This window comes from Hipposideros armiger, unplaced genomic scaffold, assembly GCF_001890085.2.
Source record: "Hipposideros armiger isolate ML-2016 unplaced genomic scaffold, ASM189008v1 scaffold_530, whole genome shotgun sequence".
In the NCBI taxonomy this organism is placed as follows: domain Eukaryota; kingdom Metazoa; phylum Chordata; class Mammalia; order Chiroptera; family Hipposideridae; genus Hipposideros; species Hipposideros armiger.
The window spans coordinates 926,585-950,420 of NW_017731880.1; the positions used below are offsets into that span (position 1 = coordinate 926,585).

Genomic DNA, 23,836 nt, shown 5'->3' on the forward strand with positions numbered 1-23,836 from the left:
CCGAGTCTGTGTGGTCACTGCCTCAGCCCCGCCCGGCTCAGGCATCCTGGTAGTAGCTGTTGAAGTTGATACGCAGCAGGAAGTCCTCCAGGTGGGGCTGGTAGCCGCGGTTCACCAGCTTGGTCACCACTGGGAGGGCAGGGGGCCGGGTGAGCCGGCGGTTCGGGGCACCCTGTGGCCCGCCCAGCCCGTGGGGACAGCTCACCTTTGAAGAGGAAATGGGAGTAGTACTTGAAGGTGCTGTAGGACTGCTGCATGAGGGCAAAGCTGGGGTGCTCGGTCGGGCCCCAGGGCTGGGAGATGAGCTGGCTGCGGAACTTGAGCACGAGGCTGAAGACGCTGTGGATGATGTTCATGGCCGGCGCTGCCTTCTCCGTCAGCAGGCCCCTGGGGGCGAGGGCGCTGGTGGGTGCGCCTGGCCGCGCCCCCTCCGGCCTTCCCCCGCTCTCCCGGCCCACACCTTACCTGAACACGGCCTTGTGCAGGTACTCGGCATGGGCCCGCCGGATCTCCTCCAGGTCGCCCACTGCCGCCAGCCTGGCCCGGAACTCGCACCAGGTGACATGCAGGATCTGATTGGCGATGTAGCCCTGGATGACTTTCACGAAGTGCTGCATCTCGTGCTTGAACAGCTGCAGCTGACGGAGCTGCACGGAGCCGGCTGCGGGGCTCAGCAGGGCTGTGGGGAGCAGCGCGTCAGCCGCGGGGGCCGGGCTTGCGCCGCCGGGACCAGGACCGGGCCGCTGGGCCTCACCTGTGCGCTTCAGGTGGAAGCAGACGTCCTTGAGTGTCCACATCATGAGCTTCAGCTGCAGCAGGAACGAGAAGATGCCACCATACCTGCTCAGGCAGCTCTCCGTGATGACGATGTTGAGGGGCCAGTCCACCTGTGGGGGACCGGCTCAGCGCGCGCACTGACCAGCGCCCGCCAGCCCGGCCTCGGGCCCTGCTGACCTTGTACCTGAGCTCCAGGCAGCTCAGCACGTCAGGGGCGTTGGGCGCAAAGGCCTCAGGCAGGAACTTGAGGGCGAAGGACAGGTTGGCCGCGTGCGGGGAGTCCCCGTGCAGGCTGTACTGCAGCGCCTTGCTCAGCACCGCGTTCAGCGCCATCGGGTTCAGCAGCTCCCCGGGTGTCTGGCCGGCCCCGAGCTGAGGCAGAGAGGGCACAGGGTCCTAAGGTGTCCAGCCACCACCCTGCCCCGCCACGCCCTCTCCTTGCACAGGGCTCACCTTCTCGAAGAGCAGGTCACTGAGGGACTGGGCAAACTCGCCGTCCTCCATCAACAGGAAGTGGCGCAAGGCCTCGAAGTGGGACTCCAGGCGCAGCTCCACGAAGAAATAGTCCACGGCAGCCTTGTTCACCAACGAGACGCTGGTGGGAGGAGCCTGGAGTCAGGGGCCAGCCAGGCAGCTCGGCCGGGCGGGCCGGGTGGGCAGGAGGGCACTCACTGGGCAGCCAGCGGGGCAGTGACCGAGTGCTTCATGAGCACGGGCAGCGGCAGCAGCTCGCTGAGCTGCACGGCGGTCTCATCCGCGTTTGGCTGGCGGTGGGGGTCCTCAGGGAGGGCAACGGCCCCGGGCAGCCCGTGGTGTAGGAGGCGGGCGACTGGAGGCTCTGCTGCGGGGACGATGCGGCCCGTGGTTACACGGCAGGGGCACGCCAGCCCGGTCTCGCCCGCCCACCCGTGGCCACCCACTCACACATGGCCTCGTAGCTGTCCGGGTACTGCTCCAGGCGATACCTCCTCACCAGGCCTGCCAGGTAGGCCTGCTCCCCGTCCCCGCACGGGGCCGCCGCCGCCGCCTCCTCCCTGAGGCCCGGGCTGCTCTCGGCAGCTGCACTTTCCTAAGATGACCCAGCATCAAGACCCCTGCCCCTTCCCCTTGGGCCAGAGGAAGGGCACGGGGCCGACTTGCTGTCCGATCCTGCAGGCACGGGCCCTCACTGCCCAGCAAGGCCAGGAGGGGCGACCAGCAGAGCATGCTCCCCTGGCCCTGACCCCCCCAACTCCCTGACCTCAGCCGTTCTGACCTGTGAGCTGGAAGGCCAACTTGAAGAGCAGTCCTCTGTGTCCCCGCTCCTCCCTGGGCCTGAGTGTCACAAATAGGATGGGAACGGGTGTCAGGGCCAAGTGCCTGCTCTGGGGCAGCACCTCCGAGTCCCCAGGACAACTGACTTCCCACTCTTCTTCCCTCCCGTCCCCCTCCGGGCCCCACAGACACCACCAGTGACAGGACAGCTCTGGGGTCCTACTGACCTGGCTCTCCGGGGATGCTGTCTCCCAGAGCACCAGGTGCAGCCACAGCAGCGGGCGAGGCCTGCAGGCCACTCTCTTCCCCGGAGTCAGAGCCAGCCATCTCAGTGCAGGAGCTATCTGAGGCCAGCTCTGCGGGCAGCTGTGGCGCACGTTCCCAAGCGGGGCTCTGTGCTCCCAGGCTGATGCCAGACTGGGACACGTGGTCAGTGGGGCTCTGGTGGGACCTGGGCGTATCAGGCTGGGCTTCCTCTGGGAGCGCCCCCAGTATCACCTGGGACTCAGACACGTGCCCGTGGACATTCCACCGTGGCCGGGAGGGCGCCACGTCCCACACGTTCTCCCCTACCCTGATGCTGGCGTCAGACACGTGCCCGTGGACGTTCCACCGTGGCCGGGAGGGCGCCACGTCCCACACGTTCTCCCCTACCCTGATGCTGGCGTCAGACACGTGCCCGTGGACGTTCCACCGTGGCCGGGAGGGCGCCACGTCCCACACGTTCTCCCCTACCCTGATGCTGGCGTCAGACACGTGCCCGTGGACGTTCCACCGTGGCCGGGAGGGCGCCACGTCCCACACGTTCTCCCCTACCCTGATGCTGGCGTCAGACACGTGCCCGTGGACGTTCCACCGTGGCCGGGAGGGCGCCACGTCCCACACGTTCTCCCCTACCCTGATGCTGGCGTCAGACACGTGCCCGTGGACGTTCCACCGTGGCCGGGAGGGCGCCATTCCGGAAGCGTAACTCTCTGTGAGAACACCAGCCTCTGACACATGCCCAAGGAGCTCCCCAACGGCCGGGCTGCTCCCCTCCTCGGGGGGGTTGTTCCTGGGAGGGTGTGGGTAAGGCAGAGACACCTGCCCCTCTGGGACACATGTGTCCAGCTGCACATGAACATTCTCACACAGCTGCACCTCCTCACAGCCCACGCCGCCTCCTACAGTCTGGAGAGACCCTGGGGAAGCTGAGGTGACCACAGCTGGCCTCAAGATGGTTCTGAAATCGTACTCCTGTGGCCCAGAGGGCCCTGTGCCCGATGCAGATGGAGCTGAGGGGTGCAAGGCCGAGCCGATGGTCTGTAGCGCCTCCGCCAGGGCAGGGGCCACACCGGTGAGCACAGGCTGCTCAGCCCCCTGGCCCATGGGCAGGAAGTCCTGGATGCTGAGGCCTGCAGAGAACGGCCCCGACCCCTCTGCCTGCCCTGGGTCACAGGCCCCCGCTGAAGGCTCCAGAGGCTGTGGCGCCCACATGCCTGGCCTGCTCGGGCCATCCCGGGAAGCCTCCTGTTGCTCTGCACACCCAGAATCACACCTGCCGCCTCCATCTGGGAGCTCGGGGCCTGGAGACGGGTCCTGAAACACAGTGCACGGTGGTGCCTCAGTTCCCTGGATCTGTCCCCAAGTTCAGTTCTACAACCAGCACCGGAACCCACTGAGCGGACACAGGCCAGGCCGGGCGCCCACGGTGCTCCCTGGCAGTGCAGGCCTGGGCCCCCACCTCAGCCTCCCAGTCACGCCCTGGGTGCTGCCCCAGCCCCACCTGGGAACGTGCACTCGGGAGGATGGCCGGCGGCTCCAGGGACGTCCCCTCCGACACGGCCTTCAGCATGGCCTGAAATGCAATGAGCAGAGTTGCAGCCAGAGCCACAGCCTCCGTGCCCCACCGCCCAACCACAGCGGCGAGGTGAGGCTTATGCTTTGTCAGCAGCCTGGGCCTCCCAGCGCTCGGCACTGTGGTCTGAAGGCGCCAGGCCCTTCCCAGCCAGGACACCTCCGAGCAGCTGCTGAGTTACCAATGGGCCCCGAGAAGGACGCACAGGTCTGCGTGCAGTGTCCGGGGTTCTGGGAGCCCCGCAGGCCAGGAACCACAGCGGTACCTGAATGCGCTCCTGATCTTCTAAGAGAAAGCGAAGCCGTGCGCCCGCCAGTCTGTGCCTCTGGATTTTCCATAGCGCCTTCTGCTCCCGACGAGCTGCCTCTGCAGACAACTTGCTATAACGGTCAACCAGCGCCTGCCTGAAGCCACGCCGAGAGGACCGATCACCAGGCACCCGACACTACCCAGCTGGCTCCCCACGGGCTGGGATGGCTCTCCATGGCAGAGGCCCCGGAGGGCAGTCTGCGCAGGCCACCAGCTGGTCCTCTGGAACCCCCACAGCCACTGCAGGGGCCTCGCCAGGCAGGTCATACTGCCCACCTGACTGGGAGCCCCTGGGGAGCAGGCGCCCAGCCGGACCTTAGCACACGTCTGCTGAATCACTGCCAGCGTGAGCCCCCACACAGCCTGAGGCCCAGGCCCTCCAGGGGCGATGCCTCACTTCCAGAGCTGACGGGAGACCCCTCCCCACTCTGGGGAAAGCCCAAAGAACTGACGACTGACACAAATGTTTCCTTTACTTAATTCAGAGCCAGTCCAGCATGTTTCTCTCACTGACTTTACTCCACTCGCCAGCACGGAGCTGGGTTCAAACCTGGACTGGCCTCCAAAGGGCAGGACACTGCCCCCACAGCCCGTTGCCTCCATGTGTGAACGGAAAATAACACCTACCTATGTGCACACACCACACACACGGACACACAGACGTGTGCATCTATACACATAAAGACGTGCATGAAGACAGCATGATGCTCACACGGACACACACACATAGACGTGTGCACACATCACTGGCTCCAGGTCGCAGCTCCATGAACAGTACCTGAAGTCAGGACAACTGAGACCCCAAAGCCATGAGCAGGAAGGGGCAGCCCCTCCCACAAAGGCTCCCCTGAGTCGCCAGCTCTGCTCCCAGCTTAAGGAAAATGCAGGGGAGGGCGGCACAAGCTCGTTGCCGTAGGGAGACGACTCTCAGGTGCTGTGCTAGACAAACGCCCGTCTCTGTCAGGCCAGTAATGGGTTTCAAATTAAGTCAGCAGGAGCTGTCTCACTTAAAGGACAGACAGGCACAGCAGTGGGATAGGCCGTGCACGGACCTGCCTGGACTCCAGGCCACACCCACCAAGCCCACGCAGACAGAGACGACGATTTGAAAATTTCCAAAGTAAAAAGTACCATGACGGTCACTAAGTTTGGCCGCCCTTGGGGTCAGCCTGAGTGACCGCTCTGCCCGCAGCCACCCTACCTCGCCTTCCGCTCCAACTGTTCCTCCAGGGCCCTCAGCCTCTGCTCCCTGTCACGAAGCTCACGGGCGTAGCTGAAGTCGTCATCCAGCTCCTCCCGCCTGGCCGCCCGGCGTCGCTGCACAACACACCCCACAGCAGCCTCGCTGGTTAGGCTGACCCCCGAGTGGCCGTGCCCCGCCAGGGCCAGCAGCCCACCCACCTCCTGGTGCTTCACAAACTGCTCCTTCAGCTTCTGAAACTGCTCTCGCTTCCGGGCATCCAAGGCCATCCGCTCAGACATCTGCCGATCTGCGCAGGGACAAGGTGCCATTGTGAGGGACCCGCAGGCAGCCCCAGAGCGAGTCACAGGGAGGACCCGAGCCACACGCACCGCTCAGTGCACTCAGCACCCGGGACGCCGCTTCGCGGGCGTGGACGATTAACTCTTGTTTCGCGATTTCCATCCGTAATTCCTGGAAAAGACCATCCGTGAGGTACACTTCTAACCGTGCCCTCCCCTGGGGTGGGTGGGGGCAGCTGCTCAGACCCCAGCGGGCTCCTTGGAACAGGGCCAAGTCATGAGGGTGCGACACCCCAGTTTCAGCAGTGACAAAGTGGGGTTCACCCTGCAGGGGCCCGGGGCTCCGGGAGGGACGTCCCTGTGTGGAGACCCAGTGCCAGGACAGAAGGCAGGGCCCCAGCCCTAGGCGTTCCCACCAGACACTGCCTAGAGTAGGGACCACACCAGGCAGCACAAGCGCCCACGCCACACCCCCAGCGCCTCTCGGAGGGGAGGGGGTGTGAGGGAAGGCTGGGGCCCTGGGCGTCACACCTTCTCCTCTTTGCTGATGGAACTGTGGCGCGCCACCCTCTCCATGCGCCCCACGTAGATGGCGCAGTCCTTCTCTATCTCCTTCAACTCCTCAAGCGAGAAGACCACTGAGATCCGCGGCACAGGGACATCGGACCAGCAGAGGTAATGCTGCCAAGGAGGGAGAGCACGCGTGAGTCGGGGACACGCAGCCCCACACCCACGCGGCTTCCACGCTTCCGGTGACTCGTGTGGACAGTTCATTCCTCGACCAAGGACATCCTCCATGGCTCCAAGGACACCAGGCAGGCTGCGTGGGGTCTCCGCCCCGGCCAAGGCTCCCTGTGGCAGAGGCCGGGCCTGACTCCAGAAGGGTCTTCAGAAAGGGCTGCGGAGACCTGGGGACCTGCTGCGCCTCTCGCTGCGAGGAGCGCCAGCCACTGACAGGTCGGCCCAGAGAGGACAGACTGGACGCCTGCTCCACGCTGCCCTGGGAACTCTGCCCCCGAAGCACCCCCACCCCGTCCAGTCTCCAGCAGCTCTCACCTGCGCGGGACTGTGCCTGTCCTGGCCACTCCAGGCTGTCCCCAGCCCAGCACTGAAGGGACCCTGTTAGCCGCAGGCTGAGCCTGGCCTCTCCTCGGCCCTGACTCGCTGGCCAGCTGGGCCCCTGTTCAGGCCTCCACCCACTGTTCCTGCTGCCTGGAACCCCCAGGTCCACACAGCCGCCCGCCAGCCTCTCTGCTCAGACATCAGACAGCACCTCCCTGCAAAGGCTGCCCATCCATCCACACCCCACCGCTGCTGCCTGGGCCACGTGGACGCCAGTCAGGGCTCAGCCTAAGCCTCCACTCCAGAACCCAGCCAGCCCACGGGCTGTGGACACCACCCCCTAAACCAGCCTGGGTCCACCTTCCTGCAGACGCAGCCCGGCCCCGTCCCCCTGGGGCGTTTCCTGCGCAGAGGAGGGAGGGACGGAGGGAGGGTCCACTGCCCCTCGGCCCCGGAAACACCTTCGCTTTTCCTGCCACTTCTGAAAGGATGCCCAGAAACAGGGGCCTCTCGTGAAACTCGCAGGACACCACGATCCCCATTCCAACACGGCTGACCCAGAGCTAAGGACAGGTGGCCAGGCCCAAGGGGCACAAAGGATGACAGATCTGGACCTCGGCTCCCAGAGGCCAGAAGGGATAAGGGACAGGGCTGGGGGCTGCTCACCCGGGGGCAGCAGAGCTTCAGCAGGTTGACGGTCTTGCCGCAAACATACATGTCCTGAGCGACGTGCTTCAAGAATGCGGGCACACAGTCCTCTACCTCCTTGGAGAGGAGCACGTAGCCGTGGGTCCAGTACGCCTTATCTAATGTGGGACAGGTCACAGCTGGCCTGCGTCCGGAAACCGGCCTGACCCACCTGATGGTGCAGAGGCCCAGCCCAGCAGCCAGTTGCCACCTACCTCTGAAGCCCAGGTACTCATGGTTCACCTGGATCATGAACTCGCCATACACGTCTCTGAAGACCCCACTGTACACCCAGTCGTGGATGAACCTGCCAGGGTGGGCGGGACAGCAGTGAGGTGGGCATGGTGGGCGTCAGGGTAAGCTGGTCTGCCCAGGGGCCTGCAGTCCAAGCCCCCGTTCTGCCCTCCCCTCCCCATCTGTGGCCCTGCTGGCTGCAGGTGTCTGACCAAGAGATGCGCTCTAACAGCTGCTTGGACTGCATGTGGCCCCGCCCCTGACTCAGTGGCGCAGGCCCCCCCCCACCTCGTGTAGGGCTCGCAGCTGGTCTTGAGCAGAGACAGCAGCACTGGGTAGTGCTCGTTGCTGCAGTTGTCCAGGGCCTCCTGGTACAGGTAGGAAAGCAGCTTCACTCCCTGGAGACAGAAAGGGGAGGGGCTCAAGCATGCACTGCGCACGACAGCCCCACCCCGTGGCCACGCCCAGCGTCTCCCCCTTTCCTGGAGCCTGCCAGGCCAACTCGCAGCAAGAATGCAGAACTCACGGTGGGGAACGCAGCCCTGGGCTCTCCTCCGCAGGTGCCCACACCACAGAGCTCGGCCAGGTACCTAGACACAGAGACCAGGTGAGAGCAGGTGAGAGCAGGTGAGCAGGTGCTCAGAGCCCCAAGCTAGGTGAGAGCAGGTACTCGGAGCCCCCAGGCCCGAATGAGAGCAGGTGAGAACGTGTCCCAGGCCCTTCCCTACCTATCTTTGTGCTCCGGCTCTCAAACCACCTGCACATCCGGGACCTCAGAGCTCAGCTTCCTGCTGGGCCCCTCCCTGGGTGCTCCGTGCATCCCCACCTTCCCAGGCTCAGCCAAGACTCCAGAGCGCTGCGAGTATGTGACCCTTCCCCCACACCTGTGGCTTTACCTTGAGACCCCTCCTGTACCCGCACCGCCTCACCCAAGTGGCCACCTCCTCTGGTCAGGATGACAGCCAAGCTCCCTCTTGGGGGCTTGCCCTCTCCACCCTGATGTGCGTCCTGCACAGCAGCCCAGCACCCACCCCACCCCACCCCGCACTCTCCAGACTCCCCCAGGCTCCGCCGCCCTCACTGAGCCCCACCTCCAGCCCTCGGGGCCCCTCTGTCTGGAAGGCCTCCTCTCCCACGGAACTCACCTCCCAGGGCCCCCAGCTCCTCACTATCCCTTCTCCAGATGGCACCTGCTGACAGACACTCGGCCTGGGCTAACCAACTGGCTCCTGAGTACCGTGTGCCCTTTAGCGGGGAGCCCCCAACCCCAGCCAGGGCCTGCCATGGTAGGCCTCCAGCAGACCCGCACACAGCACCCAGTACCTGGTGCGCTCAGGTGGAACAGGGGCTGTCCCGACACCTACCAGGAGGGCTGTCCTCACAGGCACCCACGCCGGCCCCCCACACAGCCCCCCACGCTTGGCCGCCACGCTTGGCTCACCTGAGCTGCCGGCCCAGCTTCTTGAAGAGAAAGCCGATGGCGAGGAGGCTCAGAGTGGGTGGCGTGGCGAGGACGCAAGCCCGGTAATACTGCAAGTACCTCCTCAGGCCGCTGGTGAAGGCCTGTTGGGCAAGGGGGCTGAGAGGAGGGCGGCTGGGCCCACGGACACGCCGTGGAGCTCAGGACTTGAAGGGTGCTAGGGAAAAGGGCTTGGCTTCCACCCCAACCCTCGGGCTCCATTTTCCAGGGAATGGGCAGACACCCCAGCCAACTGGACGCAAGGACCCCGGGCCCACAGCAGATCTTGTCCTGCGGTCAGGGCCAGACGCTCCAGGAATCTGGAACCAGTGGGCCCCAGGTGGGATTCTGAAAAGGGTGGCCGGGCGCTGCACACAGATGCTAGCTCTGAGGGGGTCTCCGGCTGCTCAGACCACCAGGGTCTCAGTGACACACGCGTCCTGGGCGGCCCCAGCTCAGTTCACGTCTTTATAGGACATCTGCAGGAAACGCTCCAGAACCAACGTCTGTCCACACACCAGCAAGGAAACAGCTGTCCTGCCCTCAAGTCCCAGGCGACTGACGGCTTAGCCCTGCCTTCCTCAGTTCCCTTCTGCCCTTCCTGGCCCGCTCTGAGCAGGTCTCCGTGGGCCCGGTCTACACTGTCTAAAACTGCCCGTCATCATGTCACCCCGACTACTGGGCTACAGTGCCGAACAGTGAAGGGACTGCGCAGCCCGGCCCCCGCTGCGCTTGGCACCCTGCCTTCTCCCCCACCCCTCCCAACGCCCGTCCTTCAGTGCTGCCAAATGTCCTGCTCAGCGTGGATGCCTGTCCCTCCCACGAGGCTACGCCCACAGGGACGATGCTGAGCATGGGGCCACCTGGAGGGCTTTCAAGGGAGACCTGGTCCAGCCCAGCTCCCGGAACCTCAACTCACCAAATAAGGGAGACCCGCTATGTCAGTAGCTGCTGGGGACCCGGTGGGGGACAGCAGCGTGTGCCCACCCCACACCACCTGTGGGCTACACCTGCCTCCCACTATCCCCTGGCCCCAGCGTGTCTGCCCAGGTTCCCGGTGAAGTGAGGATAAGGTAAAACACCCCGTCCCTGAAGAGAAGCCATCGGTGTGAGACGTTACACGGCAACAGGTTTTCCGTGCGAGGATCTGGGTGGGACCTCTGAGGCCCTCCCAGACGTGTGTGCAGTTCTCAGCAAGGTCTGTGACAGTCTCGCGAGAGGCTGCGGGCCCCACCTGGAACACGAGGCCCTTGCTGCACGAGGAGTCCAGCACAGGCTGCAGGGAGAAGTGGCTCAGGCGTGTGTAGTAGGTCCCGCATTCGGCCACCTCCGAGAGGAGGCTGCTGATGCTCTCGGGGGACGTTCCCGACACATGGATGCCCCGCTTCACCACGAAGGCCTGAGTCGCCTGGACAGGGTGGAGGAGAGGTCACTGAGGCCAGTATCCTGAACCACCCCCCACGCACCACCCCCTACAGCACTGCCCCGAGCGCCCAACCCAAGACACACAGACAGAAGTTCCAAAAGCAAAAAGCAGACGGCCACAGAGCACACCCAGCGGTCCCACCCACCCCTAGTACTACAAACACACAGGAACAAGGTGTGGTTTTTCACTGACCACACTGAAGAACACGTTTAAAATGTCAAGCCATCGATGGAAAAGGGTGCAGGAGGACAGTGCATTCTGCACTCCATGAGCTGCACAGGGAACACCTGCTTGGGGGCAGAAGCTTCAAACAAGTGCCATCGGACCTGACAACAGACTCCTAGGGATGAGCTGCAAGGAAACCGTGGAGGATGCACACGGGCATCTGCCACGGCACGTTCCCCACGACACTGTTTATAACCACAGAGAACAAGGACACCTGAGACGGCTGGCGACAACCCAAACTCGGGGACACAGTGGCAGCAGTGTTCACAGGAAAATTTATAGCCGTAAGTGCCTAAGTAAGATGAAGAAAGGTCTCAAATCAGTATCTGCACTGCACACCTTAAGGAGCTAGAAAAAGAAGTGAACTAAACCCAAAGCAGAAGAAAGGAAATAACAAAAATGAAAGCAGGGGGGCCGGCCGAGTGGCTCAGCTGGTTAAGAGCTCGCTCAAGAGTTTGAGCTCTGAGCAACAGCGGTTTGAGTCCAGCCCGAGCTGAGCAGCCGCTGAGCTGCTAACAGGTAGCAGGATGGCTCAGCTAAAAAAAATAAAAAATAAAATAAAAATGAAAGCAGGCATACATAAAACAGAGACTAGAAACAATAAAGAGAATATAAAACCAAAAGACGGTTCTTTGACAAATCTTTAACAGGACTGACTAAGAAAAAAAGATAATTAGTGGGTTGTTGGAAAAGTCATGACGCATTTTTCCAATGAAAAACGTAGAAAAAATACATCATGACTTTTCTGACAGCCCAATAAAAACAAAAACAACAAAAAAATGAGAGAAGACTCAAAGTACTAAATCAGATATGATGTGGGCATCACTACCAGCTTTACAGAAATAAAAAGGATTGTAAGAAAATACCAAGAACAAGGGTTTGCCAACAAATTAGATAACCTAGATGAAATGGACAAATTCCTAGGAACACATAAAGTTGCAAAGCTGACTCAAGAAGAAACAGAAAACCTAAATAGACCTGTAACAAGGACACTGACTTGGTAACCAAAGCCCTCCTGTAGGGCAAGTGCCTGACACTAAGCTAGACATCCATTCGGAATGAACACATCCCAGCTGCACGACGCAGCTGCTAGTAAAACACCGAGATGAGGAGCCAGGCGCCCCACCCAGGAAGCTCCCCTTGTGGGAACCCGGGGTAACCTAGATAACTGACCCTTGAGGAACCCCAGTTCTCCTGTCCTGTGCCCTAATTCCCACGCTTATGTTTTAAATTCACCGACAGAGTGAACCCAGAAAACCCTAGGCACCCCCACCCTTGACCCAAATAAAGGCAGAGCCCCACATCTCTGCCCACCTCCCTCTCCCCGGGACCTCACTGGGTATTCCCATTCATGATATGTCCCCTCCAACACCTGTGAGAAATGAATTTTGTTCTTCCAAGTTCCCTGCTGGTTTCCTACTGAGGCGCGTCCTCCAATCATAAGAACCACAAGTGCCGGTGCGGGGTAAGTCTGGGGGGGCTTGCCACACATAAATACAGCTGAGTGACGCCTCAGGCATTCCCAGCCAATAGCACCACTATCGACAGGCTGGGACCCACACACCACCTCCCGATAGGTTAACATGATAAATGTTATGTGTATTTTGCTACAATTTAAAGAAAACAAAAGTAACAAAGACTTCTCTCAACAAATAAAACCCCAGAACCAGATGGCTTCACTGGTGAATTCTGCCAAACAATTGAAGAACTAACACCGATTGTTCTCAAACTCTTCCAAAAATTGAAGAGGAGGGCACACTTCCTAATTCTAAGAGGCCAGTATAGTCCTGATTCCAAAGAAGACAAATACATCACAGGGAAGAAAACTGAAGGCCAGTACCCCTTATGAACACAGATGCAAAAGTCCTCGATAAAATACTAACAAGCCGAATCCAGTAGCATGTTAATATGATTACGCGCCACGACCAAGTGGGTTTAATCTCAGGAATCCAGGGGTGGCTGAACATACAAAAACCAATCAATGTAATAAACCACATTAATAGAATGAAGAAAAACATATGGTTACCTGAAGCAATGCCCCAAACATGCATTTGACAAAATCCAACACCCTTGCACAATAAAACGCTCAATAAACTAGGACTAGAAGGGAACCTCCTCAACATGATAAAGGCCGGGTATGAAACACCCACAGCTAAGGTCACAGTCAACGCTGAAAGACTGAAAGCCCTTCCCCTAGGATCAGGAACGAGACAAGGATGCCTCTCTCACCACTTCTGTTCAGATAGTACTGGAAGTCTCAGCTTCCATGAAGCAAGAAATGAGGCAAGAAAAAGAAATAAAAGCATCCAAGTTGGAAAGGAAGAAGTAGAATTATCTATCTGCAGATGGCATGATCTTATATACAGAAAGCCCCAAAGAAGCCACAATCAACACACAAAAATCAGTTCTATTTTTATATACTAGCAATAAAAAAATCTGAAAAGGAAATTAAGAAAACAATTCCATTTCAATAGCAATGTAAGAATAAAATACTTAGAGATAAATTTAACTAAGGAGGCCAAAGGCTTGCTACAGTGAATGCTGTAAAACATTGCTGAAACAAATTAAAAACCTAAATAAATGGAAAGACATCCCATGTTCACAGACTGAAATATTTACTATTGTTAAGACGACAATACCACCTAATACAAAGTGGTCTAGATTCAATGCAATCCCCACCCATATCCCAATGGTGTTTTCTGCAGAAATAAACCTATTCTAAAACTCATGTGGAAATGCAAGGGGCCTTAATAACCAAAACAATCTTAAAAAAGAAAAAAGCTGGGGAACTCCCACTTCCCGATTTCAGAACTTACTATAAAGCTACGGTGATCAAAACTGTGTGGTACTGACATGAGAACAGACATACAGATCAATGGAACAAAACAGAGAACTAAGGAATAAACGCTCACATACGTGAACAATCATTTTTCCTACAAGGGTGCCAAGACCATTTCATGGGAAAAGACGTCTTTTCAACAAATGGTGCTGGGAAAACTGTATATCTAATGCAAAAGAATGAAGTTAAACCCTTTCCTTAAACCACATACAAAAATTAACTCAAAATAGACCGAACATTTAAATGTAAGAGCTAAAATTGTGAAAGTCTTAGAAGAAAACAGACATATCATGACCTTGGAGTTGGCAATTTCTTAAAAAGGACACCAAAGATAAAGGCAACAAAAAATAAGACTTTGTGCTTCAAAGGAAACTATCAAGAGAGTGAAGACACCTAGAAAATGGGAGAAAATATTTGCAAATCATAAATCAGACAAGGGGTTAATAAGCAAAATGTCTAAAGAACTCCCACAACTCAACAACCCAACTGAAAAATATGCAAAGGCCTCAGACAGACATTTCTCAAAGGAGATACTCAGATGGCCAATGAGCCCATGATAAAACGGTCAGTACCATCAGTCATTAGGGAAATGCACACCGAAGCTACAATGAGACAGCACTTGTCACCTACTGGGATGGCTGTTTAATTAACCAAAAATCCTGAAAACAAGTGTTAGTGAGGGCGTGGAACCCTGGTATGTTGCTGGAGAGAATGTAGAATGGTGCAGTTGCTGTGGAAAACCAAGTTTCTTGGTTCCTCAAACAGGTAAGCACAGAGCTGCCGCAGGACCCAGCAATCCACTCCTGTTATTCACTCCGAGGAACTTAAAGCAGGACTCAAACGGCTGCTTGTCCACCCATATTCCCAGAGCACGGTTCACAGCAGCCAACAGGTGGACACAACCCCGTGCCCACCGATGGACGTACAGATGGACACACACACAATGTGGTCTCTGCATACAGGAAGTGTCATCATTCAGTCATTCAGCCTCAAAAGCAGGAAGTTCTACACCTGCTATTAATACAACATGGATGGACCGGGAGGACGCCATGCTCAGCGAGGTAAGCCAGTCACAGAAGGACAAGTACTGTTGGTACCAATTCTATGAGGACCTCGGGCCATCAGATTCACAGAGAGTAGACGGTGGTGCCAGGGGCTGCGGGAGGGTGTGGGGAGTGAGTGTCTAATGGGGACAGTTTGGGGACATGGGGAGTTTTGGAACTAGACAGTACTGATGGTTGCACACCAGTGGGAGTGTAACTAACACCCCTGACCTGTACACTGCAACCTGGTCAAGGTGGTACGTTTTGAGTTGTATGACAACAGAACACCCCGAGGCCATGACACGTTTTAGAACAACCTGCAGAGGGCGGTCTTCGGCTCCAGCAGCACCTGCGGAGCGAGCCGGGTCCGGGCCAGCCCCAGGCTGTGCTCCCAGCACACACTCAGGTGTGCAGGATTACGTAAGACGGGGGACAGGCTGGGCACGCACACGAGAAAGGAGGCAGCGGGATGTGTACCAAAGGCTTCATTTTGTGACCAGCCCCTTGCATGAGCGCCCAGCGAGAGGCAAAGGCTGGATCAGCTGCAGCTCCGGCCACAGTGAGCAGGCCCCACCCTGCTGGCCAGGGCACATGTCCACAGCCGTGAGAAAAGCCAGCAGTCGCCTCACCGGCGGCCGTTCCTGCACATCGGTGCTCCTGCAGTGGTCTGCCTGGTCCTTGCCCAGGACGTGGCAGGGGAAGGGCATGGACACGGTGGGCCTGTTTCTGTTGTTCAGCCGACAGCGACAAATGTCTTACGTTCATTCAGTTTGTCAAAGGGCGTTAATAAATTAATAGTTTTTAGAGCCGAAATGAGAACACAGCCACTGTAGTCACCGGCAGGCCTCACCCCGCCCTGCATTGGGGCTCGCGGCTGAGGCCACCCCCTCATGCCCTGGACCGCGCACGTCCTACCCTGTGACGGGCCCGGAGTGCCGCAAGTGTCCTTACCTGGCAGAGGGGGAATGTGGAGGACACGACCCCAATCAGCACGTTCAGCGCGTCCTTCACCAGCTCATGCTCCTTCACCAGGACAGGCCGCGCAGCCTGCGGGAGGGCCCCGGCCAGCACTTGCAGCTCCCCGACACGGAGCCTGCAGAACCTGTCAAAGGCCTCCCTTCCCGCCTCGGTGAGGTAGGGCTCCTCTCTGTGGCCAGGGGCGCTGTGTAAGGGACAAAGTCACAGGCAACTGAGCTATGGAACAACAGGCAGGAGGGAGCGACTCAAAACAATAACACGCCTCTGAAACGCCATCAGGCATGAGTCACAAGCGAGCAGCAGCCCCATGGCGGGCATCTGGCAGGCTCAGGCTGACCGCAGCCAGCCTCCGGGACAAGTCCCAGCGGAAGCTGCAGCAGATGTCCCCACTGCCCAGCACCCAGAGCGCACACTGCAGGCCTCAAGGGGACCACTCCCCACAACGTGCCTTCATGTTAAAAGCAAGCACAAGGTCTGCACACCCACGAGCACAGCATATTCATAGCTTCCCAAGGGTGGGAGCACCCCAAGTGTGGGTTAGAAAACCGTGCTCCATCCCCACACGCAATGTCATTCAGCTTTAAAAGGAAGGACACTCTGACATGTGCATGGACCTGAAGGATGTCACATTCAGTGACATTAGCCAGTCCAAGGGGACAAGTACTTTGTGACCACACCTATGTGAGGTCCCCACCCTAACCAGATCCACTGAGGCAAAAAGTAGGTGGTGCCAGGGGCTGGGGAGGGGTGGGAGTGAGTGTTTGATGGGGACGGAGTCTCACTGGGGAGGATGACAAAGTTCTGGAGATGGTAGTGGTGACAGCTGCACAGCAGTGTGAATGCACTTAGTGCCACTGAAACTGTGCACCTACAAATGGTGAAAATGGTAAATTTTATGTTACTATATTTTACCCTGTGATTCAGAGCCGAGGGAGAACAGCCCATAAAGGAAATACCAAATTCACACTTGTCTCCGCAGAGAACTCAGCCCTTCAGATAACGAAACCGCGTTCCCCGAGTGCGGGACAGGCCCGGAGCACCAGCCGGTGGCTCCCTGCACACCGGCACTGGCTCTCGGGGGAAGCACAGGGGAGGGGTCCTCCAGAGGGCTGTGGGAGGACAGGTCTCTCTGCTTCCGGCGGGAAAGCCGCTTCCTCAGCTGCCCACTGGCCAGCGCTCACCGCAGAAAACCAGCAGGAGGCTGGGATTTAAACTGACACAAGGTCAAAAAATTCACCAAGTGAACATGAGCCTCAGGGGGCAGGGGCAGTGGGATCAGGCTGAGACCGGAACAGGCAGAGGAGGAGCCCTGGGGGTCGTCCTGCAGAAGCCACCCATGCTTGTGCTGCCAGGTACAATCCTCACAGGAAACACCCAAGCACATGAAGTGCCTGAGGTGAAGAGAAAGCTGGAAAGCAGTCATGTCTTCTGAACAGTGGCCTGAGAAACAGCCTAGAAAAGTAGTGTCAGCTAAAGGTCATCGCTGCTAGCTCAACGCCAACAGAGGTCCCCAGCTTGGGGTAGGGGAGGGAAGACTCAGCTCAATGGTGAAACATCTGGACTGTGAGCCATTATGATCCAACAGCCCAGTCCAGCGTTGCTTCTTCACTCCAGCCCGCCAGACAGCCCCACTCTGGCTGTGTTTGTAACACTCTCTCCTGTCTTTGGTGGGAAAGTGCGCTTCCGAAGCCAGAAGGGGAATTGACTTATATAGACAGAAGTCCCCGCCCCTGGTCCCGGATTGCTCTGTTCTCATGCAAATGAGGACTCCAAATCCTCAGTTTGATTGGTCTAAAAAGCACTGTCCTGACTGATCAGAATAGAGCCGCTCTGATTGGTCGGTGAAGATGCTAATGCAGGATATAGCTGAGCAGCTACGATTGGCCGGGGAAGGTCTCAGTCCTATTAGCTGTAATGCCATTCCAGGAACTCTTTGCTAAGGGCTGGCTCAGTCAGCAGGAACACAGTGCGGGCAAGGCAGCTCAGCACAGGATTCTCCTGAAGTGTGGTTTGCATGAGAGGCTCCTGTTTAGCCATAACTGGTGGGATCTTTATAAATTTGAGCCCAATCAGACACCAGGAGCCCTCTTAACAGGTACCTTCATTCTCGGAGTCAAAGTAGAAACTAATAAATGAAGTGCACTAGCAAATATTTATACGAGAAAGTGGTAACTTGTTGGGCCAGTTTTTAGACATGTGAGGGCTCAACAGAAAGCCAGATGATTAGATTTGCTTTGTACACACAAGACAGACTAAGACCTCACAGGGTCACAGGGCAGAGAAGGAACTCAAAGACAGGACAGCCGCCAACACCGACAGTGCTTAGGGAGGCGGGGAGCTCGCCCTGCCTGGAGGAGTGCACGTAGGGGAGATGACCACGCTAGGAGGGCTCCCCAGCAGGCGCGGGACCCACACACACCTAAGTACTGTCTGCCCCTGAGCAGGGGCTCATGTGCGGGAGACCCTGCAGGAGCCCACGGGCTGCATCCGAAGGCACTCAGCACCCTGTTGACCCCAGTTCTTTCATCCAGTGCTCCCTATGCTGGTATTCCACGGAACTGCCAGCAGAGGAGATGTGACAATGGGTGCCGTGACCAAACGTGGGAAATCTGTGTTCTCTATCCCCATTCTGGAGGTTTCGAGAGACACAAGCACATTATAGACTCTGAGAGGTTCTGAGTGTAAGGCCTCTGGATCCAGATGAGCCCCTGGAGCGAGCTGCTAGCAACAATCAGGAAACCCTGCTGCCCAGAACTTACCACCCAGTCCTTCTAGATGTGAGGACAGTGGGCGTGAAGAAAATTCCTTTGGCAACACCCAATGCCTGGGCCTGACCACACAGCCTGTTAGGCTACCCTCATGGTAAGGAAGTTAACTCAGTTGCCAAGTGGCTGCTCTAACTGGAAAGTGTGATTTGTGGAAGTTGCTGGCACGTTGGGAGCCTCCGTGAAGCGTGGAAGTCCTTTCTCCCAAGCCTTCCTCTCCACTCCCAGAACAAAGACAGCTCTGTACACTAGTGTGACAGAAGCTTCCAGGCTCCTCATCATGTCACGGCTGCTTCTACAACCACCTGGGTTCTGAGGAAAGGCACGTTCACGACCCGGGAGGAGGGAAGTGATTTAAGGGCAAGCGCTCACGTACCAGCCAACTTGCTCCCAACACCTCCGCTTGCTGGCCTCATAGGTGAGCACGGCGTCCCACAGGTCGATGTCGGGGGTCATGCCCGGTTCAGACTGGGAATCAGGAGTCAAGTTGGATGCTGACTGGAACCCTTCATCTTCTGACTGATCCACACTCTGAGGAACCTGGAGACCAGAGGAAAGAAGGAAACACCACGTACATCTTTGGTCTAACCTTCACCCAGTGTGATCAGCATTCCAGGACTTTCCCACACATTTCCACTTACTCATATGAGAAAGACCTAGCAGAACGTTTCTTCCATTTTTCTGAAGCATGTGTGTACTACACAGTTTTTGCCTCCATTAAACCACTTAAAGAAATTAGACAAATTAATTTATTAAGGTATCAATTCCAATTTCACACTACACATAAGCCTCCATAGAACTTACAATGCAATTCTTCATGAAATGCCTCCAATCTGGAAATTCCATTTTGGGGAATGCTGCATAAAAATCATACTAGAGGCAGAAAAATGTACGTAGACCAAGATGTTCACTATAGCATCACCTATGTCTGGGGATAACCTCAATACCCCTTAGTAAGGAAGTGACCAATGACAGCACACCCATTCAGCAGTACGTATAAAACCACCAAGTCCAAGTCCAGTGATGATTTTACCTGACGATGCAGGAAAACCCGTTACATGTGGAAAAGTATATAAAACTGCACAGTCTGAACAAATATTTTTTGCCACACATGACTAATGAACACTTGAAACGTGGCCTATGCGACGAGGAACTAAACTTATCTCATTTTAATTAAGTTTAGATGGCGATTCTAGAGGGCAGAGTAAGTGACTTAACACACGCCATGTCAGATGCAAGGCGAAAAGCAGCATGTTGGTTTGGCCGACCGGTGGGCAGCAGCGTCCTCGCCCAGGGAGGTGGGTGCCAGCAAGCCCACTCCAGCAGCCCCGCCTCAGCACAGCTCAGCCACCAGTGACCTGGACTCTAGCGCTACCCTACCTTTACCGCGACAGAAGGAAGGTCAAAGGAGGCATTTCCAAATGCCTCCGCAGCTGGAGGCAGGGCAGCAGAACTCTACCTTAATGGCCAGTCCAGACAGGTCCACGCTGTCCGGCACCGGGGGCAAGTCCAGCCTGACATCCATGTCGTACGTGCGGCTGTGCACCAGGGCTCCGAAGAGCGAGGCCCGGGTGTCTCTCTCAAACCTATCACCACAAGGGTCGCCATATGAGAAGAGCCCGACAGAGGGCAAGCCGGTGCCTGGTGCCGCCTCCATCACCTGAAGTGCTTTCTGGATCGTGTCCTGACATAAATACTCCTCTCTGGAAATCAGAGACTGAACGTCCATCTCAAACACACTCAGGTCATAGCAGTCGTAGCCGCTGTAGGGCACGTTTCTCCCAACGTGCTTGTTGTTGAAGAAGTAGTCCCGTTTGGGTGGCAGCACTTGAGGGGGCCCGCTCCCTGCCAGCTGGACCAGGAGGTCCAAAACCGACTGCACCTCCAGCAGCGGACAGCAGGGGGCTGCCTCGAGTTTCTCCACAAGCTCCTCCAGCCGGTCGGCCTCAGGGCCCAGGCCACAGACTCTCAAGTCGAAGGACAGCATGAGCATCTTGTTTTTCACGGGGACGTTCGCGAGGTCAGGCTGCAGCTTCTGGGTCTCCTCTCGAAAAAGTTTCGTGAAAAGAGCGTTGTAGGCCACCCTCTTGAGGGTCTGCTTTGCCTTCTTTCGGCTCACGCTGCGCTGGCCCAGGTGAGCCTTCGCAGCGGGCAGGAGGGCCTCGCACAGGTCGTCGAACAGCTGGGTGATGCTGGCCATGGCCCACCCCTTCTCGGCTCCGGGCCCTCAGCGCGCGGGGAAGCGTCTCACCGGGGCTGCACGCCGGCCTCTGAAGGCCAGGGCGCGGATCCCATAGGGCTGACGGGCAGGGGCCTCCTTAACCTACGCCTGGAGGCTCAGAACTTGTATTTTAACGGCAGTCTCGCGGTGGCTCTGCCCTCCAAGGCCCAGCCCACGCCCACCTCCACCCCGCGGCCCGCAGCAGCCTGCAGAGCGCCAGCTCGGCTCCTCTCCAGTTCCGTAGCCCTCAACCTTTAGGGGGTCACAGAACCGTGACAAACCGAAGGAGACGCGCGCGGGCAATACGCCGCGGACGGACCCGGCTTTGGACGCCTTCTCCGGGCCGCCTGAGAAGGGAGCGGGGGTGCCCGGCAGGGGGCGTGGGGGGGTCAGGCCGGCTCAGCCGCCGGCTCACCCGGCCTCGTCCAGAGAAGAGTGCGCCGCAGCGGCTCCCGCCGCCGTTGCGTCACTGCCACGCGACCCGCAAAAACCTCTGCAGCCGGCGCGCCGGAATTGCGTCACCGGGGAGGCTGTCGGCCCGCTTGGAGGGGGCAAGAGTGGGGTGGGTCGAGCAGGGGCGGGGCCTAGTGGCCGCCGTCCGTAGAGCACTTCCGGCTTCCGGCTTGGAGCCGCGTTCCGTCGGGTGGGGAAACAGGTCCGACGCCCGGGCTCAATGACGGAGGCGGAGTCAGACTTTCGCTTAGCCGTTTACTGATTGGAGTGGAGGGAGACTGGGCGGGGCCTTCCGTGAAGAGCCCGGTGCGCAGGGGAGCGCCAGGTCCCTGCAGTGGACGCTGCCTCTGCGCCAGTGCCCTGGGCACCCCGTGGCCTGGGCATCAGGACAGAGGCCTCAGGCAGTGGTGTGCTGGTGAATGTTTAACAACAGACTCTTGGGAGACTGGTTCGTAGTGTCATTTCCAGGGATAAATCCTCCCGCCTTAGCTGATTTCCAGCAACCAGGTTACAGCAGTCAAGCGGAAGCTGGGACGAGGCACACAATCAGCTTGGCACTGCTATGAGCTGGTTCAGGGCAGCACCCCACTCCCCAAGACGTGAGCCCCTCTCCCCCTGGAGCTCCAGGGCAGGACCGTCACCCATGGCCCCAAGCATTCATTCTGAGTCTTGTCCCCCAGTCTCACCGGCCACCTGCAGCATCTTCCACTGTGGCTCCAGCAGCCCTCTCAGGTACATCAGGGCCTGTGTGTCCTCTGGGGAGGCCATAGAGAAGGGGCCCAGGCTGGGGGGTGCCTCCCCACACAGCACCCGGGCCAGGACTCCTGCGAGCTGTGGTGTGGACTCCTGGGCCAGGGGCAGAGATGAAAGCAGCAAGTCACTGGTCTCTCCCGACCTCCCACCCCACAGCATGTCCACCCTGCCTAACTCACCACGTCCACAAGGGCCAAGACTCGGCCCCCTGCTGGCACCCGCAGCAGTGCGGCCAGGAGTGCAGCTTGGGGGTCCTGCAGGCCGTGAGCTGGCCCCAGTGCCAGCAGCACCAGGTCAGGCTGGAAGCCATAGGCCAGGGGCAGCACCAGCGCCAGGACACAGTTCAGGAATCCACCAGTTGTCTGTGGGAGGGACAGCAGCATAGCCCCAGCCCCTCGCCCAGGGGATACCCCGCCTGCCAGTCTTGGGTGGGCAGCCACACCACCAGTCCCATCAGGAGGCCAAGAGGGCGGGTGAAGGCCGGGGGCCTGGCCCTCGTGATGATGCCAGTGAGCAGCCACTGCCCAGCCCTGTGACACTATCACTCACCTCTGGCAGTGGCACTGACACGTAGAACGTGGACAGAGCAGCCGCCTCCTTGCCCCCGATGTTCAGCCACAGATTCCTCCTTCCAGGGGAGAGTGAGCACATGGACACATGTCCACTCACCCTCCCGAGCCCACAACAGAGGGGAGCTGCACGAGAGCTCGGGTAGGGGTGCTGGGAGTGCTGACTCTCTGTGCTGGAGACCCTCCTGGCATTGCTCCTCCAGGGCCCCTCGACCTGCCCACCCATCACCTCTGGGAACCCAGAGCGATGTGCCCAGCCACGTGCAGGACTGGACATACATGTGACCCGAGTCATACCCATCATCAGCAAGGTCTGAGGGCCGGTCCAGTTGTCCCACGGCCACACACAGCAGCCTAAAGGAAGAGTCGGCCCCAGGACAGGCTGCACTCATGCCCCTGGAGTCCATTCCCAGAGCCCTCCCCAGGTGGCCAGCCAGGACAGGGGTGCCCATGGGCCATGCCCTCGGAGGCTCAGGCCAGCCAGTCTAGGCTTACCTCTGGGCTCCCTGAGACAGTCCACGCCGAACGGCCACATCCAGGGTGGCAGCTGTAGCAGGGGCCGGGGTAGCTGCGATGCCACTGCTCATCTGAGGGGTGAATAAGAGCAGTGGAGGGCAACCCCCAAACCAGGTACAACCATCAGTCCCTTCTTTTGGTCCCTGTCTCAATGGCTGTCGTTTGTACACTCAAATTGCTCCACTTCTGAAAATAAGATGCTCACCACTGTTTTCCCCTCTCTGTCAAAGAGCATTTAGTTGAGGGGCCTGATTGGGTACTTGTGACCTTGTCCCTGGGGCTGTTCTGGGAAAGGTCCTGGGCACAAGGTGACATTCATGTCCACGTGGTTATGTACCGCCCAGCCCTCCCCTGGACAGGCCACCAGTCATGGGCAGGTCCTGGGCTGTGCCCCCAGCTCCACAGCCACCCCAGCCCTTCCCAGGTGCCCCTACCTGCCCATCCAGGATCCCATCCAAGAGGTACAGGACCTTCCCAAGTGCAGTGAGGGCCTCGTCCTTGGCCAGGGCCTCGTGTAGCCTGTGGTGGGCAAACCAGTGGGACACATGGCCACAGGGTGACACAGACCACAGGTGAGTCACACAAGGGCACATGGTGAACACAGCCCCACCCCTCTCCCCAGCCCATTCTGCCCACTTGGCCCAGGCCTGCGTCTCCTCCTGCGGGGCTGACCCCTCCTCACGGAGGACCTCAGGGGGCAGGACCAGGCCAGCACCCAGCGAAGTCAGGGCAACAGCTGTGCGGACAGGGGGCGTGGGCCGGAGGTGCAGCTGGTCCAGGAGGGAGCTCAGTGCCGCCGCGGCCTGGGTTGCTGCAGTCTTGAGTTCAGAACCCCCAGTCAGCAGACTCAAGGGTTTCCCCTCTGGGGAGTGGGTGCTGGGACTCGGGATGGGGGCCGGGCCTAGGAGTGGTTCAAAGTCACAGCCACTGTGCAGCAGCCCAAAGTG

At 58.6% G+C, this 23,836-nt stretch overlaps 2 protein-coding genes across 5 annotated transcripts in view; both read right to left on the minus strand.

Annotated features, from left to right (window-relative positions):
• Positions 1-13: 13 nt before the first annotated feature.
• On the minus strand, positions 14-21,213 carry TUBGCP6 (tubulin gamma complex component 6). Of its 3 annotated transcripts, XM_019668556.1 has the most exons (26): positions 19,837-21,213; positions 18,754-18,917; positions 15,586-15,796; positions 10,336-10,509; positions 9,084-9,205; positions 8,169-8,232; positions 7,931-8,040; positions 7,624-7,715; positions 7,388-7,527; positions 6,191-6,340; positions 5,750-5,831; positions 5,579-5,667; positions 5,379-5,494; positions 4,134-4,272; positions 3,797-3,868; positions 2,929-3,609; positions 2,259-2,847; positions 2,033-2,091; positions 1,702-1,846; positions 1,450-1,618; positions 1,231-1,372; positions 955-1,149; positions 755-887; positions 466-679; positions 206-387; positions 14-129 (listed from the first exon to the last, which is right to left on the minus strand). In XM_019668556.1, exons 1-26 carry the CDS (start codon positions 20,575-20,577, stop codon positions 38-40), a joined length of 5,067 nt encoding a protein of 1,688 aa, XP_019524101.1. In that variant the 5' UTR covers positions 20,578-21,213; the 3' UTR covers positions 14-37. The 3 variants fall into 3 exon arrangements, with proteins under 3 accessions (XP_019524101.1, XP_019524100.1, XP_019524103.1); XM_019668555.1 differs by having other exon boundaries at positions 2,259-3,609; XM_019668558.1 differs by lacking the exons at positions 14-129; positions 206-387; positions 466-679 and having other exon boundaries at positions 761-887; positions 962-1,149; positions 2,259-3,609.
• A 79-nt stretch (positions 21,214-21,292) lies between these two features.
• HDAC10 (histone deacetylase 10) overlaps positions 21,293-23,836 on the minus strand; it is a 5,580-nt gene continuing 3,036 nt past the window's right edge. For both annotated transcript variants that reach the window (XM_019668561.1, XM_019668562.1), the window contains 8 exons: positions 23,526-23,790; positions 23,324-23,408; positions 22,869-22,960; positions 22,671-22,727; positions 22,354-22,432; positions 21,984-22,166; positions 21,738-21,897; positions 21,293-21,579 (listed from right to left, as the gene is read on the minus strand). In XM_019668561.1, coding sequence (XP_019524106.1) covers positions 21,569-21,579; positions 21,738-21,897; positions 21,984-22,166; positions 22,354-22,432; positions 22,671-22,727; positions 22,869-22,960; positions 23,324-23,408; positions 23,526-23,790 — 932 coding nt within the window. In that variant the 3' untranslated portion in view covers positions 21,293-21,568. The remainder of the gene's footprint in view (positions 21,580-21,737; positions 21,898-21,983; positions 22,167-22,353; positions 22,433-22,670; positions 22,728-22,868; positions 22,961-23,323; positions 23,409-23,525; positions 23,791-23,836) is intronic.